Raw genomic sequence first — 18657 nt, 5'->3', positions numbered from 1 at the left:
CGACTCCACACCTCCTGACACCGTGTGAAGCCCCACTCCTCCCTTTGCAGTCACTCTCGTCTGGGAGTCCTGTGTGCCGGCAGTCCCTGCTGCTCTCCTGGCAACTCGCAGGCCATCACACCTGTAGGTGCTCCCTGGCTTGCAGCACCTTCGCTCTCTTGAAGCCCCCTGACCTGCCTGGGCTTGCTTGTCCTCTGGCCATCTGCAGTCCACAGTTTTCCATCTGAAAGGTGTGAGAACCATTCCCCAGTAGCCACGGTGCCGGCTGGTGTCACAGCCCGCTTTTCCAACACCCTTCCTCTTGCAGAGTCTTCGCCACTGAGAGGGAAGGGCCCAGCCTCCTGGGTCTCTGGCCAGAGCCTGGTGATGCTGCTGGTGTGTTCTGGTCATCTCCATGGAGACCACAGGACTGGCATGTGGGTGAGCGTGCCTCAGTTTATGATTGTGTTCCAAAGCTGGGAGTCAGGGCTGCAGCAGCAAGCCCGGCAGCAGAGCCCTTGTCTGCACAGGGTCACCGTTCCCCTGCCTCCTCCTAGGCACTGGCAGGCCTCAGGCACCTGCTGGATGTGATCCCCCCTGCTCCGCCATCCCCCTGCCTCCTCCTGCTCCGCCATCCCCCTGCCTCCTCCCAGGCACCTGCCGGGTGAGGCGTGGACTGGTGCTCCGCCCTTCTTCCGAGAAGGTCCTCCTGCCCACCACACCTGTTCTGATAAGCCTGAAGCCCTGAGCCTTCTCCTTTCCCTCTTGGCTGTGTTCTGCTGTGAACTGTAGGACACCATGGTGTTCGGGAGCTATCCCAGATGTGAGGGTTGTTAGGCTTCTGAATCAGAGCCCATTGACCTCATGAGCAGGGATGCTGGGAGCTGTGGCTGAACATAGGACTGTTGGCCTGCACTTGCTGCGCCGCCCTGCTCAGGCAGTGTGCACGTGTGTGCCAGCTGCCAGCTGCACCGCCCTGCTCAGGCAGTGTGCATGTGTGTGCCAGCTGCCAGCTGTGCCACCCTGCTCAGGCAGTGTGCATGTGTGTGCCAGCTGCCAGCTGTGCCACCCTGCTCAGGCAGTGTGCACATGTGTGCCAGCTGCCAGCTGCACGGTCGGCTTCCAGGTGTGTGTGTGCATCCTCTGTGCCACTCCCACGAGCCCCAGCTCCCACGCAGCCCCTGTGCTGCCGGGGGAAAGGGCATTTATGCGTTGGCCAGGCCCTGCCTGTTTCCTGTCACTGCAGCCTTCCCACGGGGCTCAGGCTGAGTTGCTCTTGTGACGGAGCGTGGGGCTTGTTGGCCTCAGACACCTGTCTGCCAATGTGCCGTGACCTGGGGTCACCATCGCATGTGAGCGTGTGCGTTTATCTGATAGCCCGCGTTCTCGGAAGGCTGTTCAAGGGTTCTGTAACCCCCAGAGCTTGACCCTGTCTGGGGCGAGTTGGGGTGCAAAGTATTTGGCTTACCTTCCTGATGCTCTTACCCTTTCTAAAGAAAGATTTGCTTTATTTTTATTTAGTTATTTGAATGGGAGAGAGAGAGAGAAAGAGAGAGAGAGAGAGAGAGAGAGAGAATCTTCCATCCTTCCATCACTGGTTTGTTCCCCAAACGGCCACAATGACCAGGGCTGACATGGTCCAAAGTCAAGAGCCAGAAGCTTCTTTTGGGTCTCCCCACGTGGGTGCAGGGGCCCAAGCCCTTGTGCCATTCTCCACTGCTTTCCTGTGCTAATTAACTGGGAGCTGAATCAGAAATACAGCAGCTAAGACTCAAACCAACGCCCCATGGGATGTTGTTATTGCAGGTGGAGGCTTAGCATACTATGCTACAACACTGTCCCCTCTGCTTTTACCTTGTCCCTTTCTGGGCAGAGAGCTTTTCTGAAGCATCATTGAGTGGGCATGGGGAAGACCCTGTTGCATTTCCACGTGGCAGAGCTCGGTGTCAGAGCCTGGTGTCAGAGGGGGCATGGCTGTCACCAGATCTGTCGGTGTGGGGCAGGGCAGGCAGTTGGGTTTGTCAGCAGCTGCCATCCGTCTGGGAGCAGCAGGCCGTTCAGCATGTCCCTGCTGTGCGTGGAAACCTTCCCTCTCCTTCCTGTGCGAGACCCAGCTGCTCGGTGCGACCCAGTTGGAGCCTGGATCGGGCTCGGCCTGGATTCCGCGGTTCCAGCCTCCTGCCAGGATGGCTGCAGGTCTCTCCAGGCCCTGGGGGGAATGAGTTAGAACTTGGGGGTCAAGAGGATGGGAGCGCTCGTAGAATGTGGGCTGGGGCAGACCTGCCCGCCTCCATGTCCCAGGGGCTGGCCTGTTGCTTAACCCCAGTGACACCGTGTGGAAAGGGGCCCCCAGGCACCTGTGAGTCCTTTAGCCCAGGGCTGGGGCCAAGCTCCTTCCAGCACGGTGTTCAGTCAGTGGAGTAGAGCAGCTGGAGGAGCAGGAGGTGGGGGTAGCACCCCACCCTGCCCCCGGGGAGCAGGAGCACGGCTGGGTCCGGGTGCTTTGGGTGTCTAAGAGTCTTTCGGGAGGACTTGCCACAGTGGGAAGGGAGTGGAATACCCAGTAGGCCCACCCAGCCCGTCAGTGCCTCCTGTGGCTGAGCCTGTCCCAGGGGCTGGAGTTTCCCACACCGGGCACTGGGCAGTAGCTGGGCCAGGAGGAAGGCCCACTGGAAGGGCACAGGGCACCTCTCTAGTGGGATCTGCTCCCTGAGTCCTCAGCTGGGGTGGGAGGCGTCTGGACAGATGGAGGGACTGGCAGTGATGACGTCACTGGCAATGACATCAATGGCAGTGACATCACCAGTGGTGATGCTGTTGGCAATGATGTCACCGAGGTTTTTCTGCTCACAGTGTCGCACGCGTGGCCTGCTTCACCTGCTGGGAGTGCAGAGCCACAGCACCGGAATCACAGAACCGAGGTTACTTCTGTCATTAATGGTGCAAGTGGTCGTCCTCTCCGCCTCGTCAAGTGCCTGCTTGAAAGATGAGTTGATGCCAAGCTGTGTTGTTGTCACAGAACTTGGATCAGGCGGTGGGCCTCTCCCTAGCCCCTGCCACAGCACCCTCGGCTCTGTGGACTCAGCACTCGCTCTCAGAGAGAAGCATCTTGACGCAGCAAGCCATCAATTGCCCTTTTCACTGTGTTTCAAGGCTGCTTGCTGTGAGCCATGCCGTGTGCTCCCGAGCTCTGTGCTGGAGGGCAGTGGGCGCTGGCCCTGCCAGCACGACTGGAACACTTCCTTGCCAAGGGGGCAAAGTGGGTGGGGCCCCGCCCCTCCCCTCCCCTCCCCTCCCCTCCCCTCCTCTCCCCTCCCCTCCCCTCCCCTCCCCCAAGCCAGCAGGCGTCCTGCGGCAGACTCTGGTTAAACTTGCAGGCCCAGCCTGGGGTGGGTGGGCACCAGCGGTGTGGGCTCTGGGGTCTCTCCAGATTTGCTCTCCCACCTGCCACAGACCCAGTCTTCCCCTCCCCCCGCCCCATCTGCCAGTCTCTCTTCCTCTGGTCCTGGAGCCAGCTGCAGTGCTCCTACCCTACAGGGCCACTGCCTGCGGTGTGCCCTGCGTCCCCGTGGGCCAGTGTCATGCTTGGCTCCTCTTGTCCAGGCTGGGGAGTGTGAGATCAGTCTGAGCCCTGGCGTCCCTTTCTGCTTCCTTCTGCCTTTGCCCTCTGACTCTCCGTCGCTGCTGTGTGTGCTGCCCGTGAACCAAGTTCCCAAATCCCAAATGGCCAGCTGCTGACTGGGCACCTTCTGAGGAACTTCTCAGGGACACTCCCGGAGCCATCCAAGTCACTTGCTCAGCCTAGGCCCTGCAGGTGACAGGTTGTGAAGCTGTGAATTCCAGAAACGGAATGGGGGCTTGTACCTGCCTCTGCCAGGAACATGAGCTGGAAGGGAGACAGAAGGCAGGGGGGCAGGGGTGGCTGTGTGAGGGGGGTTCTCAGTTATGGCCTCCGGGGGTCCCTAGGGGCCGCTCTCCTGCTGCAGACCTCACCCTCGTCTGGGCGCTTGGCTGTGTTCTCCAGGAACTGCAGCTCCGCAGTGACTTGGCGGCACAGTAGTCAGGCCAGGCCAGGCGGAATTCCTAGGAGGGCCTCAGTAACACCCATCTTGGATGTGGTAGACCTGTGTGCCACAGGGGTGAGCCCGGTGGGTGTGCAGTGCTCACATGGCCTGCCCCGTGTCACTGCACGTGGCTCTCCAAGACATTGGTCATGTGGCTGGGTGAGCTCTGGGTCCCCTGCTGCCCACCTCTGCCTCACTCCACCGCTGGAGACTTGGGCTGGGATCGCCCTGTGGAGCAGTGCTTGACCTCCCTCCCCCATCTGAGTTCCCCACTCCTCTGCCAGCCTCTGGGCGATCGTCCCAAGGGCTCCGCCAGCCCATGACCAGCTCTTGGCATCTTCAGCCCCTCCGAGGCCTTCCTCCCAGTCTTCTAGGCTCCCAGCGCGTCCCCGGGCAGGCAAGCAGGGCGCCACCAAGGCTTTGACTGCTTGCAGGTGAGAAAGGGCGGAGTCTGCAGGCTCTGGGTTGGACCTGGAGCCCTCTCTCCGAAGATTTCAGCTCATGGCGGAACAGGTCGGTCCGCTCAGCGATGTCAGCTCCGCCTCCCGTCTGTACTTTTTTTTTAAAGATTTATTCATTTTTTATTACAGCCAGATATACACAGAGGAGGAGAGACAGAGAGGAAGATCTTCCATCCGATGATTCACTCCCCAAGTGAGCCGCAACGGGCCGATGCGCGCCGATCCGAAGCCGGGAATCTGGAACCTCTTCCGGGTCTCCCACGTGGGTGCAGGGTCCCAATGCATTGGGCCGTCCTCAACTGCTTTCCCAGGCCACAAGCAGGGAGCTGGATGGGAAGTGGAGCTGCCGGGATTAGAACCGGCGCCCATATGGGATCCCGGGGCTTTCAAGGAGAGGACTTTAGCCGCTAGGCCACTGCGCCGGGCCCCTCCCGTCTGTACTTATAAGGGCAGCAGGTGTGTGGCCACAAGAGGTGGCACTGACACGTTGAATGAGACAGATGACGTGGAGTGCCCCTGCCAGGGACAGAGTCAGAGCGTGGGACACAGCCTTCTCTCCCCACACCCTGTGCACCCACCCTAAACAGACATCTGGGGAAAAAAGTTTTTTCATTTACTTCAAAGGTAGAGCCACAGAGAGAAAAGGGAGAGAAAGAGAGAATGAGAAAGATCTTCTATGTGCTGGTTTATTTCCCAAGCCTCTGCAATAGCCACCACTGGGCCACAGCTGACCACAGGAGGGACGGCAGTGGGGCGAGAGGCGTGGTGGGGTGAGGCGTGGTGGGGCGAGAGGCGTGGTGGGGCGAGAGGCGTGGTGGGGTGAGGCGTGGTGGGGCGAGAGGCGTGGTGGGGCGAGAGGCGTGGTGGGGTGAGGTGTGGTGGGGTGAGGCGTGGTGGGGTGAGAGGCGTGGTGGGGTGAGAGGCGTGGTGGGGTGAGAGGCGTGGTGGGGTGAGGCGTGGTGGGGCGAGAGGCGTGGTGGGGCGAGAGGCGTGGTGGGGTGAGGCGTGGTGGGGCGAGAGGCGTGGTGGGGCGAGAGGCGTGGTGGGGTGAGGCGTGGTGGGGTGAGGCGTGGTGGGGCGAGAGGCGTGGTGGGGCGAGAGGCGTGGTGGGGTGAGGTGTGGTGGGGTGAGGCGTGGTGGGGTGAGAGGCGTGGTGGGGCGAGAGGCGTGGTGGGGTGAGGCGTGGTGGGGTGAGAGGCGTGGTGGGGTGAGGCGTGGTGGGGCGAGAGGCGTGGTGGGGTGAGGCGTGGTGGGGTGAGAGGCGTGGTGGGGTGAGGCGTGGTGGGGTGAGGCGTGGTGGGGTGAGGCGTGGTGGGGTGAGAGGTGTGGTGGGGTGAGGCGTGGTGGGGTGAGGCGTGGTGGGGTGAGAGGCGTGGTGGGGTGAGAGGCGTGGTGGGGTGAGAGGCGTGGTGGGGGTGAGAGGCGTAGTGGGGGTGAGAGGCGTGGTGGGGTGAGAGGCGTGGTGGGGCGAGAGGCTTGGCAGCAGAGTGTCGCTGCGACTGATGCCCCAGGGTTGCTGGCCTGGGCGGCTGGTGGTTCTTTCTGCAGCTGTGTGTGCTTGCCTGGCTCCCCAGGCCAGAGGTCACCATTCAAGCCACCTGTGACTGCCTGCTTGTTGCTGGAAGGGCTGTCCAGTCGCTGGCGGGCAGTGTGGAGAGGCAGGCAGGGCCATGCTTCCGATGGTACTGAGGACTGGCGGTGAAGCGGCTCTGCTGCTTGGCCCGCATTGGGTGGGGATGCCAACATGTCCTACGCAGCCGCTCACATGCTGAGGCTGGGCTGGAGGAGGGCGTGTGCCCGGCCTTGGCGGGGAGGGCACCATGAGGCTCTGGGCCAGCTCTGCTCCCGGTTGTCCTGCTCACGTGCGTGGTGGTCATCGCCCTTGTCCAGGCTTGTCCTCTCCTAGAGCCCCGCCCCAGCCTGGTGGCCCCGTCCACACATCTCTGAAGGGAAGTGCAGCTCGGCCTCCTGGGCCTCCTGCTCTGCTCCCAGGGACGCTGATGGCTGCTCTGCAGGAGTCTGACGAACGGCAGGTCCTTCCAAGCCAAACATTTTTCCCACTAATATCGCATTGGTCCGGCAGCTCTGTGGTCACATGGTTCTGCTCCAACCACAATTTTTTTTTTTTGCTATAATTCCAAATCCCTGTGCTCTTGCACAGCTGTGTAAGACAGCAGTGGGATGCCAGGCTAGAGGTAAGATGGCAGTGGGATGCCAGGCTAGAGCTTAAAGGGATGAGAACAGCTCTGAGCACATTTGTGTACCTGCTGCCACATTGCGATCGTGCCGGGAGAGGTGTGGGTGTAGGGCACACACCCGATGCTCCGCGTGGAGATGTGTGGGCACTGTGGGCCTGGGGACCAGCCCACCCCATGTTGAAGTATTTCCTCTTCCATCAAGAGCAGAATTGGTTGGCCCACTTTCCCTTGCGGTCTGGTTTCCTGATGTGCACTGACATGTGTCCAACACTGAGCTGCACGCCCGGTGGCCACAGTTGTCTTACTACTCAAGGGAGGCTGCTGCGCTCTGCTCTGCCACTCCCAGGCAGTGAGTGCGATGCCCCATGCGACCATGCCCTATGCCACGGGCTTCCTGCCACTCAGCCTGCACGCCTGCCAGTCGGCATTCCACAGTGCATGTGCACACGGGAGAGCATGTCGCTGCCAGCTGCCCCAGCTTCCCTCTTCCCACCCCGAGCTTGGGTGCAGAGGAGCGTGTAGATGGAGGGGCAGGGAGCCTGCGCTGTCTGTGAGGGGCGGCCTTGTGGTCGGGAGCCCCGGGAGGGCTGCAGGGAAAGGCCGTAAAGGTTAGTGGACAGAGGGCGGCAGTGCCCAGAGCCCAGTGCAGTGTGGCGTGCGGGATCAGAGGGACTCCTTCTCAGCTCCCCATTCCTGGGTCTCCCCGTGGAGTGACTGGGCAAGTGAACTGCCACCGTCCAGCCCCGCCCTTGTTTTGTCCTGGGTGGCAGGTTTGACCTTCAGTTGGATCTGCACGGTGGAGGCAGGTTCGCTCTCAGGGAAATTCTTACTTAAGTGAGTTTTTTATTTCTTCCAAACTAAATGCCTTAAAATGTGCATCTCTTCTTTTTCAGGTGAAAATAAAGTTTCCCAAAGTTGCTGTTTATAAAAGCAGGGTTGTTCTGGTGGGCATGTAGCCAGGTCTCCCCCGTGGATGGCAGGAGCCCCAGTATTGGGCCCACGTTCACCTGCCCTCCCAGGCACGCTAGCAGGGTGCTGGCTCAGAAGCTGAGCAGCGGGGACTCCAGGCAGCAAGCTGACGTGGAGTGCTGCTGTCATAGGCAGGGAGCACTACAGGCTGAGTCATAACATCCCCTCTTACAAATGTCTTCTCTTTAAAATTGTCTGCTTGTTTTTATGATCTGTTTTACTGATTTGAAAGACAGAGCTGTAGAGAGAGGAATCTTGCCTTTGCCAGTTCACAGTTCACCCCCCTAAAGATTGTAACGGCCACAGCTCGGGCCTGCCAGGAGTCAGGAGCTTCTGTGTCCCCCTCACGGGGCAGGGGCCCAAGCTGCCTTCCCACGGGCATTAACAGGAAACTGGATTGGAAGTGGACGGCCAGTGGCTCAAAGCAGTGCCCTGTGGGTGCTGCAACTCTGCCCACACACCTTTTTAATAAATGCATTTCAATCAAAAATGCCCCATACTTCTCCGCTGCTCCTTCTTTCTCCAAGATAATAACATCAAGAAATACATTTCAGTGGGAGAATTTTTTGTTTTTGGTTTCGGTTAAAATTATAGCTTTAAAGGGGCAGATAAGCAACTGGATTTGCCACCGAAGACGGGTGAGGCCAGCTATGGGACTTTAGGTAGCAACTGTCATGAACAAGCGGTGTTCTGGGTGGCCTTGTCAGGCTCTGGGTTGGAGTCGTGTCAGCTTCCTGCGGGGCAGACCCCCGTTGCTCGCCCCCTAACTGCCATGGGCTTCAGTCTGGGCCATAAAGCAGCAGAGCGGTGAGTGTGATTGGCCGTTTCTCAGAACAATCAGAGCGAGACGACAGACGGGACGTTCTTGCATTCATTGGCAGCCTTTCCCCGAAGCTTCTGTTGAGATTCACGCATGTTCTGATGGGAGGCCCAAGAGTCGGATGTGTGTGCTTTCTGTCCAACCATCGCTCCCTACAGCCACCCAAGGCTGATGCCTCCGTGCTGCCTGGCTCACGGACCAGGCCTGGATTTCAGGGTGCTGCGTGCCTCCGTGATGCCTGGCTCATGGACCAGGCCTGGATTCTGCTCTCCTACATCTTGCGCTTTTCACCCTGTGAAAGGCTGGGAGCGCCTTCCCTTGCATGTTCAGAGTGCTCTGGAGCTGTGGGTCAGCGGGCGAGATCCTCCTTTCTGCTGATGTCCGCAAGAGCTCCCCCTGGCGGTCCACGCACCTGCCTGCAGTTTCTCACCTGTTGTCAGCATCCAAATAAAGCCAGCCCCACCCTGTGGCGGAAGCAGGAACAGCAGCCTGCTTGGCTTGTGGGTCTCCTTTCAACTTGCTTCTAAAATCCATCTCAGATGCTTGCTTGCTCCCAGGTGGGTGACCAACTCTCAGACAACTCACGCTGCTTGAGATCCAGTCAGCCAAGTCCCTCGGTGTCGCACACACACACATGGTCTCTGTCCCTGTGCTGGTGATGTCAGACTCCTGGGCGCCCTGTGCCTCAGGGGGCTCTGCACAGGGGACCCAGGGCTCCAGGCCGCTGCGTGCAGGGGCTGCCCTCCGCCCAGCTCTGGACAGACCTAGGGGTACTGTGTAGTCACGCGTGTTAGTTCCTGATGCGCTCCTGCTGTTTGTGTGCTGCGTCAGGTACAGTCTAGTTTCTGTTCCCTGGCGGGCTCTCTCACTCTCTGAAGGACAGAGAAACACAGTATGCGAGGGGTTTTTCAGGAATTTTGCCAGACTGCTTACCAATTGAAATGGTGGTTTGCATGTTTCTCGCTGCCTGCTTTCCCTTTGGTTCTGTGGTAGAGGAGGTGCGGTGGGACAGGACAGAGAAAAGGCCCTGGGTGAAGAAGCGGTGGCGCTGGTATGGGTGCAGCAAGCCCTGGTTACCAGGGCCACCTGCTGGGCCTGGGCTCTCAGGCACTGAGCTGAGAGGACAAGTGATGTGCTTTCTGTGGCCTCGTGGAGGGGCCGAAGCAGGTCCAAGCATGGGCAGCGGCAGCGGCTGACTCTGCTCCGGCAGCAGACTCAGGGTTGGTGTTGGGTGACGATGGCTGGGGGTCTGTCTGGGCCTCGGGCTCCAGGAGTGAGTGGTGAGGTGGAGGGCGCGGATGCTGCTGTGTGGGGCACAGTGGAGCCAGCAGGAGCCAGCACGCCCTGTGCCCCGTGTGCAGGGGCGGCTGGCCAGGTGCATGGGGGCTGAATCCTGGAAAAGCACGCTTGGAATGCTGCTTCACGATGGTGATGGAAGGCCAGGGGCAGGAGCACAGGGCAAGGAAGGACAGTGGTGCCCTCGGAGCAGGGGGACAGTGGCAAGTGGGAGGCAAAGTGGGAGACCACTGAGGTGCCTTGGAGGCAAGAAGGAGGGGGAAAGATGGCTAAGGCAGAGTCCGTGGGAGGTGGGCAGGAGAGCCGGGGGCCCCTGTCCTGAAAGAGGAAGTCTGAGTGGAAGTGGGAGTGCAGACAGAGCCTGAGGGTGTGGTCCAGGAGGAGTGGCAGAGTCAGGGGCCGAAGGTGCTGATGGGCTGGCAGGCGAGGGTCTCTTGGGGGTGTAGCCAAATGCTCGGCTCGGCCCTGTGCATACTACACTGCCGGACAGACACTGAAGGAGGATTTTCTTAGGAAGAAGAGTTTCAATGATCCTTATGGTATGCCAAAATGTTTTTATTTTTTTTTAAGATTTTATTATTATTGGAAAGCTGGATATACAGAGAGGAGGAGAGACAGAGAGGAAGATCTTCCATCCGATGTTTCACTGCCCAAGTGAGCCGCAACAGGCCGGTGCGCACCGATCCGAAGCCAAGAGCCAGCAACCTCTTCCAGATCTCCCACGCGGGTACAGGGTCCCAATGCATTGGGCCGTCCTCGACTGCTTTCCCAGGCCACAAGCAGGGAGCTGGATGGGAAGTGGAGTTGCTGGGATTAGAACCGGCGCCCATATGGGATCCAGGGGCTTTCAAGGCGAGGACTTTAGCCGCTAGGCCACGCCGCTGGGCCCACGCCAAAATGTTTTTAAAGATTGATTTTTATTTGAAAAGTAGATTTACAGAGAAGGAGATACAGAGAGAAAGATCTTCCATCCACTGCTTCACTCCCCAGTGACCTCAGTGGCTGGAGCTGAGCCAGTCTTCAGCCAGGTGCTGTTGGAGTTTCTTGGAAGTCTCCCACGTGGGTGCAGGGGCCCAATCACCTGGGCCATCCTCTGCTGCCTAAATTAGGGAGCTGGATCAAAAATGGGGCAGCCAGAACTCTGGTGCCCATTTGGGATGTCAGAGATGCAGCCAGAGTATCGGTTGGCTACACCATGGCGCTGGCCCCTACAAGTGTTATTTATTTCATCTATTTGAAAGGCAGAGAGAGCGACATGTTTGCTCCATTGGTTCACTCCCCAAATGCCAGCAAGAGCTGGGGCCAAAGTCAGGAGCCAGCATTGCCATCAGGGTTTCCCACGTGGGCGACCAAGTCATCATGGCTGCTCCAGGGTACATGGTGGCCGGCGGCTGGACACGAGAGTGTGCTGGACTCTGACCTGGGATGCTGGACTCCTGAGTGGTGAATTCACTGCCCATCCCCTCAACAGACACCTGAGAGGGGGCTGGGCCAGCAGGATGCTGACACAGGGGGCAGGTCCCGGGCTGGGGGAGCACAGGTCTGCGGGGGGGGGGGTGACTGGCAGAGCGGCGCTTGTGTCTGCAGTCCTTTGGTGATGAACTCTAGCTGTTGTGTTCATTCTACAATCTTATTCTGAAAATCACGTTTTGAAAAGTCCCCTCCTTGTAATGCCTTGGCTGAATGACATGCCCCGTGGTAGGAACACAAAGGGGAGGGGAGAGTTAGGGAACTGTTTTACTCTGCTCATTAGGCCATCTGTTATCTCCCTCAGCAGCAAATTGTAAGGCAAGTTTTTAGCATTGGCCTGACATGTTACACTTGTTTAGCAAAGGCACGCACCAAGGGGTCTGAGTGTTACAGTTGTGTGTCTGCCTGTCACAGCCCGCCCTCGTCGCCTGTCTGTGTCCCCCGTGGCCCCCCTGTGACTGAGCACACCCCGTGTCTCTGTGAGAAGCCGTCCCAGTCACACCGCAGCCCCTGCAGCAGCGTGGTGGGGAGAGGCAGCACCGCGAGCTGAGTGCCCGGTGTTGGAGCCCTCATCCTGTGCAGGTGGGGACCTCGGAGCCTCTCCCAGAGCCTCTCAGTTCTCATCAGTGCTGGTTGCATCACACGCTCCGTGCAGACCTAGGCCATTAGCCGGAGAGCTGACCAGTAACCCTGTGGAGATAATCTGCAGCTGCCAGCCTGGCTTTAGGGAAGCCTCCACCATGCCCCTTCCTTCCTCTCTCTCTTCCTCTCTCCCTCCCTCTGTCCCCCTCATCTGTTTTGCAGGTTGCCTTGGTGGTACAGTTATGAATCAGTACTTCTTCCTTCCTCATTCCCCTCCCCGTCCCCGGCGTCCCCAGCGAGTCCCCGTGCTGAGCCTCCAGCTCCCAGCTCCCAGCTCCTCCCTCAGGGCCCTGTGCTACCTGTTCCATCACAGCTACACAAGGCAGCCTGCAGACCTGGAACACGTATGTGGGCGAGTGTGCACACATGCACACACATGTGTACACGGGGCCCCCGGGCAGGCTTCTCTGTAGAGAGCTTCCAGCTGTGCGCTGATGCCAGCAAGCAATTTCATGCGTCCCTTTTCTGGGAAGTGTCGTGCCAGGCAGCCGCTGGGGCCCACAGATAGCCACGTCTACTCCTCCATGCGAGGCTGTGGCTTCGGACCCTCAAACCAGGCAGAGGGAAGCAGCTGCTGGGAGCCTGTGTTCAAACAGTCCTCCCCCCCTCAAACTGATTCTGCAGGCCTGCAGTAGGCAGTGACCAATCTGTGTTAGACATCCTAGGAGACTCTTTTAAATACATGCGCCGCCAAAGCAAGCATGAGGATTTTTTATTTTTAACATTATTTTAAAGCTTGCAGCCCACCACATTTAAAAAGATGTATTTATTTATTCAAAAGGCACAGTGGCAGAGATTTTTCCTCAGTGGGTTCACTCCCCAGATGACCACAGCAGCCAGGGCCGAGCAGGGCTGACACCCGGGGCAGGGGGCTTGGGCAGCAGCCAGGGCCGGGCAGGGCTGACACCCGGGGCAGGGGGCTTGGGCAGCAGCCAGGGCCGGGCAGGGCTGACACCCGGGGCAGGGGGCTTGGGCAGCAGCCAGGGCCGGGCAGGGCTGACACCCGGGGCAGGGGGCTTGGGCAGCAGCCAGGGCCGGGCAGGGCTGACACCCGACGCAGGGGGCTTGGGCAGCAGCCAGGGCCGGGCAGGGCTGACACCCGGGGCAGGGGGCTTGGGCAGCAGCCAGGGCTGGGCCGGGCTCACACCCAGGGAAGGGGGCCTGGGCGCACCACTGTTTCAGAGCAGGCTCTTCCATCACAGCCACCTAGGCTCTGGGCAGGGTGGGGGTCTGCCCTGTTGCGGGGTCCAAGCTGCCCTCTTCAGATGTGTCTGGATGCTGCAGGTGTCCTGCTGACCTGGAGGCTCCTGAGGGTGGCTTGGGTCAGCCCCAGATGGTGATCCCCTTGAGGAGACACAGACAGGTGACAGCCATGCACCTGCCATGTGGGTCACATAGAGTCTTAGGGAGTAGCCCGCGTCTGCCCTGGCCCAGGCAGCCTCAGGGAGTCCTGCACAGGACCTCCACCTTCTGCTGCCCTTTGGGAGGGAGATAACAGGCTCTTCTCTGGTCCCCAGGCTGTCTGCCCCATGCTGTGAGTTTAAGTTGGGGACCCGAGTTTTGGAATGAATTCTCTGGTAGAAACGATGCTACAGGAATTGCTTTGACTGGTCTCTCCAGATCCACAGTGTTCATGAACGCGGCAGGTGCACCTGTGTGCTAATGCAGAACGGTCAGTGCCAGCCACACGTCACCTCCGCTCACAGCTCTTCCACCAGACTGTCCGAGGCACTGAGACGTGGAAATGACTCCCGTCTGTTCTCAGTTAAGCCTGCCCAGGCAGGCAGGCAGATGTGTTTGGGTTCTTGATCACTCTCTCTGCATCTGTGTCAGGAGGCATCTCTTCCTGGCAAGGACAGAAGACTGAGAACATATTTTAGGTGGCGGATGGTCTCCCAGGAGACCCACAGTCTACACACTGGTGCCAGTCCCAGAGAGCTCAGTTTGTGTCCTATAAGTCTACACCTGCCCAGGTGAGCAGGCCTGTGTAAGATGCCGCATGACTGCCGTGTGTTAGCCATGGCCTGAGGTGCTGCTGGACTCCAGTGAGCATGTCATCACTGAGGGGATTGTGAGCTGGTGGGCAGGCAGCCCCAGGTGTGGCCACCAAGGCCTGGGGCCGGAGACCAAGCACAGGCCAGCCACGCCACTTGCCCATTCACAAGGGGCAGTAGCATCTGCCTCATGGAGGGTGCCCCTTCGGCCACCTGCCAGCCAGCTTCTTGTGGGCAGGGAGGAAGGTGTGTCGGGGTCACTGCCTCAGCACAGTCAGAGCAGAGCTGTGGTGTTTTGGGCCAATGTGACATCACGCTGCCTTTGTAGTAAGCTCAACAGCGGCTGTTGCTGCATTCTTGCACACTGAGAGGTTTGCTTATTGAAGAAAAGCATTCTCATGAAGTCCTGCCGATGCTTGGCCCATGACCCGGCACACCTCAACCCCGGCGCGTCACATGGCGATGCACAGAGAAGGCCAGACGGCGCTGTCACAGGAGCACCGAGGGTCACGCAGATGGCGGGCACACAGCACGGCCTTCTCCCCTGGTTTTTGTGCAAAACAGATTCATATTCAGTGGACGAGAAAATCTGCTTCATTATAGCGTTTCCCAGGGAGCCTGGGACTGCAGGCTGGAGACTGCAGGCCACTTAACTGGAACACCTGAACAGGATTAGGGGCTTCAGGCAGGCTGGCTGCTGACTGACCACTGGCTTCTCACACCAGCCTCGGCTAGTTGGAAAGAACTGGGGCATCGCTGGTCACTTGGGGAAGAGAGAGAGTGACCAAGTGCTGCTCGCTCTTGGGTGGGTCACTCAGTGTTTTAGGCACAGCACATTCGGAGTCTCACTGGTACACCCATCGGACAAATTTCAGGACTCATTACATTGAAGCCTCAGCTGTTTGCATTGTTATTGTTATTAGTGAATTAAGCTGGTATCCTACTGGGTCTCTTGTATTTGGCTGACTATACCATATTAGCAGGATTCACTGGAGAAGAAAAACTAATGGAATTTGAATCAAAAAGTGCTAAAGGGCTGAGAGTGTAGACCAGGGGGCTGAGGGTGTAGACCAGGGGCTGGGGTTGTAGACCAGAGAGCTGCGGGTGTAGACCAGGGGGCTGAGTTTATAGACCAGGGAGCTGAGGATGTAGACCAGAGGGGTGAGGGTGTAGACCAGGGGCTGAGGGTGTAGACCAGGGGCTGAGGGTGTAGACCATGGGGCTGAGGGTGTAGACCATGGGGTGAGGGTGTAGACCAGGGGGCTGAGGGTGTAGAGCAGGGGGTGAGGGTGTAGACCTGGGGGAGCTGAGCGTGCAGATCCCGTCTGGTAACCAGGAGGAATGGCTCTTACAGTTGAGTCCCAGGCTGGAGGGACTGTGTCCATGCTCCTGACGCTGGGGAGCATGCCCTGCCTTGGCCTGTGGTTCTGACTGACCCTCTGCAATGGACATGAACCCTGCCCGAGGTGATGCTTCTGTTTTCCTCAGCCGGCTGGTCACAGGTCGGTTTGCCCCAGCCCCACACTGGCACACATGGTCAGTGTTTGGGGTTCCTCACATTGTCACGTCTTTGACCACGTTCCGAATCTATCGCACAGTGCTGACAACGTGCTGCCTCTTTGCCGGTGCTCCACAGCGCGCCCAGGAGCCGCACGGAGAGGAGTGTGGGTTGGTCCTGACCCTCACATGCTTGCATACATGCTCTGTAGTGACAGTTGCATGACCTTGGGCCAGTTTGCTTCCTGATCTGAAAACTTGGGAATCTTGGCGAACCCCCAGGCTGGCCCAGGTGCCCGAGGGTCCCCCCAGAGCTTAGTGTCAGGAGCCCGGCCTCTGGGGATTTCCCTGGCCAGGCCTGAGGTGGGTTGGCTGATGTGCGGTGAGCTCACTCCGTTCAGAGGAGTGGCCCGAGAGTGTGTTCTGGGAGAGCCTGTGCTTTCTGAACAGGACTGTGTAGGCTCGGCTCCTCCCGTCCTTCAGGGAGCTCTCTTCTCTTCTAGAGTCTTACGTCCACTAGGTCCTGAGTGATTTCTCACCAGTGTCCACTACACAGAGTGTCTGAAGCAGCAATCAGCAGCCCAGGGACGGGTACTGCTTGGAGGGCTGCGGGAACCCTCGGCCGTGGCCCCCACTCGGTCAGGTCCTGTGATTGGGGATGCTGAAGTTCTTACGAAGACTGCCATGGACAGGGCACTTGAGCAGGTCAAGCGGCCATTGCTTCCGAGCTGGCGGGCAGCTCTCAGGGGCCTGTGAGCCTGAGTGGGAGCGTACCTCAGGGACTGTTGCCGGTGGGCGCTCTGTGACGTCAGTGGGTCCCCAGCTCTCCCTGGAGCAGGCTGCTCAGTCGCTTTCCTCTGCTCTCTGGGTCCCCTCTGTGCCATTAGTTGCACCCCTGGGTGGTTAAGAGCCTGCCTGTTATGTAGAAATGGCACAGTGTAGACAGAAGCAGGGGGAACACCTGCCACTCGCTTCCTTCTACGTGGAGAGAAAAGGCCAGACAGTGGGAGGGGAGCCGGCAGACACTGAAGGATGTGGTATGGGGGTGGGGCTCCACGTGACTTCCTCAGCTGGACACCCGGGTTTGCTCAGGCCTGGCCTCATTTCTCTTTCCGTGTGCGCTGCAGTAGTGTGCATGGCTCCAGTCTGTGCCCAGAGAACGTGCCCAGGCTTGAAGCAGCGTGGGTGCCTGTAGCTCATGCGTGCACAAAGGCCTTGTGACACCGTTAGACGGGGCAGCGCAGGGCCTGTGTTGGGTGCCCAGAGTTCCATCAAGAGCTACTTTTCCTGCAGATGGAAGAGGCGTGGGCCAGGACAAGGCGCCGCCCCTCCCGGGGCGCAGTTCTCACAGTTCCGAACTGCAAGCCTGTTGTGCCAAGTTGGGCTCCTTCTCTGCTTTCCGCTCTCCCCTGGCTTCCTCAGGGACCCCCGGCTGCTAAGGAAAGTGGGACACGGATGCGATCAACGTGTACCGTGGGAGGTCGGGGTCTGCAGTGCAGTGGTGGCCAGACCATTCCAGGAATTCCCAGGCGCCTGTCCTGAATGAAGTGGAATCCGTCATCGTGGCCTGGGAGACAGCGCACCTGTGCTTGGGCACACGCGTCTTCCCAGCCGCCTAGGAGAGCTCTGTCATCCTGGGAGCAGGGAGAATTTGCTGTACGTTCCCATCTGGTCCCGGAAGAATGTCCATTCTGGAAGACATCTGTGCCAGGAGCTTCATCCTGGTCTGTCTAGCAGGGTCCCCAGCACTTAGCCTGTCCTCTGCTGCTTGCCCAGGCCACACGCAGGGAGCCGCTGGGATGTGAGCTGGCGCCCACCTGCGATGCTGGGTGCAGTGGTTTTGCCCGACACACCACAATGCTGGCCCCCACCTCAACAATTTTTAACAACCTTCCGAAGGCAGGTTTGCCACAGTTCCCATACACACAGTGTTATGTCTGGACCATCTAGAAACCATGATGGTTTTGGTAACGTCGCAGGAAGAAACAGAAGGTGAAATGTAAAGTAAATAAAGCCAGTTATAGAATGCCATGATCTCAGCTCTGAAAGATGGGGCGCAATCAAAGGGAGTTCGGACTGTTAGGTGTGTGCTGCCAAACAAGCATGGGGTTTGGATTTTTGAATATTTTTCAGCACTTACAAATTCCTTTTCCAGAAGTAGCTGAGCTAGGGTTAGGGAGTTTGGAGCTGACCCGGTCACGAGCTCACAGCTTATTATTGGGCTGCGGAGAGGCTGCTGTTGGCAGAGGGGGCGTGTGGGTGGGTATGAGGAGAGCCTGCTGTTGGCAGAGGGGGCGTGTGGGTGGGTATGAGGAGAGGCTGCTGTTGGCAGAGGGGGCGTGTGGGTGGGTATGAGGAGAGCCTGCTGTTGGCAGAGGGGGCGTGTAGGTGGGTAGGAGGGGCTGCTGTTGGCAGAGGGGGCATGTGGGTGGGTATGAGGAGAGCCTGCTGTTGGCAGAGGGGGCGTGTGGGTGGGTAGGAGGGGCTGCTGTTGGCAGAGGGGGCGTGTGGGTGGGTATGAGGAGAGGCTGCTGTTGGCAGAGGGGGCGTGTGGGTGGGTATGAGGAGAGGCTGCTGTTGGCAGAGGGGGCATCTGTAGGGGTGCTGCTCCAGTTCCCATCCAGCTCCCTGCTAACGCACCTGGGAAAGCAGCAGGGGACGGCCTAAGTGCCTGGGCCCTGCACCCACATCGGAGACCTGCAAGCAGCCCCTGGCTTCAGCCTGGCCCAACCTTGGCAATTGCAGCCATCTGGGGAGTGAGCCAGCAGATGGAAGTTCTCTCTATAATTCTGATTTTAAAATAAATAAATGAAAGAAAAATCCCATTTTCCTACTTTTCCAGGGAAAACGGAGGCTGTACTGAAGAACTTTGGCCCCTACTACAGCGGCCAGTATGCTGTGGCGTTCTGCAGCCATGTGCACTGCCAGGTGGAACAGCACAGAGATGCTGTTACTCAGCTCCTGAAGACCAAGGTAACTGCAGGCGGTCACCGTGTGGGTGCTGGGCGGGTGCTAGGTGGGTGTAGTATGGGCGCTGGGTGGGTGCTGGGCGGGTGCTTGGTGGGTGTAGTATGGGAGCTGGGTGGGCGTGGACACTGAGCTGGCATGGACACTGGGTGGGCATGGTGTGGGTGATGAATGGGCACTGCATGGGCACTGGGTGGGCACTGGGTGAACTTTGGTGGACGTGTGGATCTCATGAGCAGGCTATGCAGCCTGCATGTTTCTGGAAGACTTAGCAGTGTCTTCTGTAGAACCATCTGCTGC

At 59.0% G+C, this 18657-nt stretch overlaps 1 protein-coding gene across 1 annotated transcript in view; it reads left to right on the top strand.

The window, feature by feature from the left end:
* NIBAN1 (niban apoptosis regulator 1) overlaps nucleotides 1–18657 on the top strand; it is an 89114-nt gene that overhangs the window by 30405 nt on the left and 40052 nt on the right. The window contains exon 2 of the mRNA XM_058669683.1: nucleotides 18233–18363. Coding sequence (XP_058525666.1) covers nucleotides 18233–18363 — 131 coding nt within the window. The remainder of the gene's footprint in view (nucleotides 1–18232; nucleotides 18364–18657) is intronic.

Source organism: Ochotona princeps, chromosome 10, assembly GCF_030435755.1.
Source record: "Ochotona princeps isolate mOchPri1 chromosome 10, mOchPri1.hap1, whole genome shotgun sequence".
NCBI classification, from domain to species: Eukaryota; Metazoa; Chordata; class Mammalia; order Lagomorpha; family Ochotonidae; genus Ochotona; species Ochotona princeps.
Note: the sequence above shows the minus strand (reverse complement) of the source record. Positions and strands in the feature narration are given on the sequence as shown.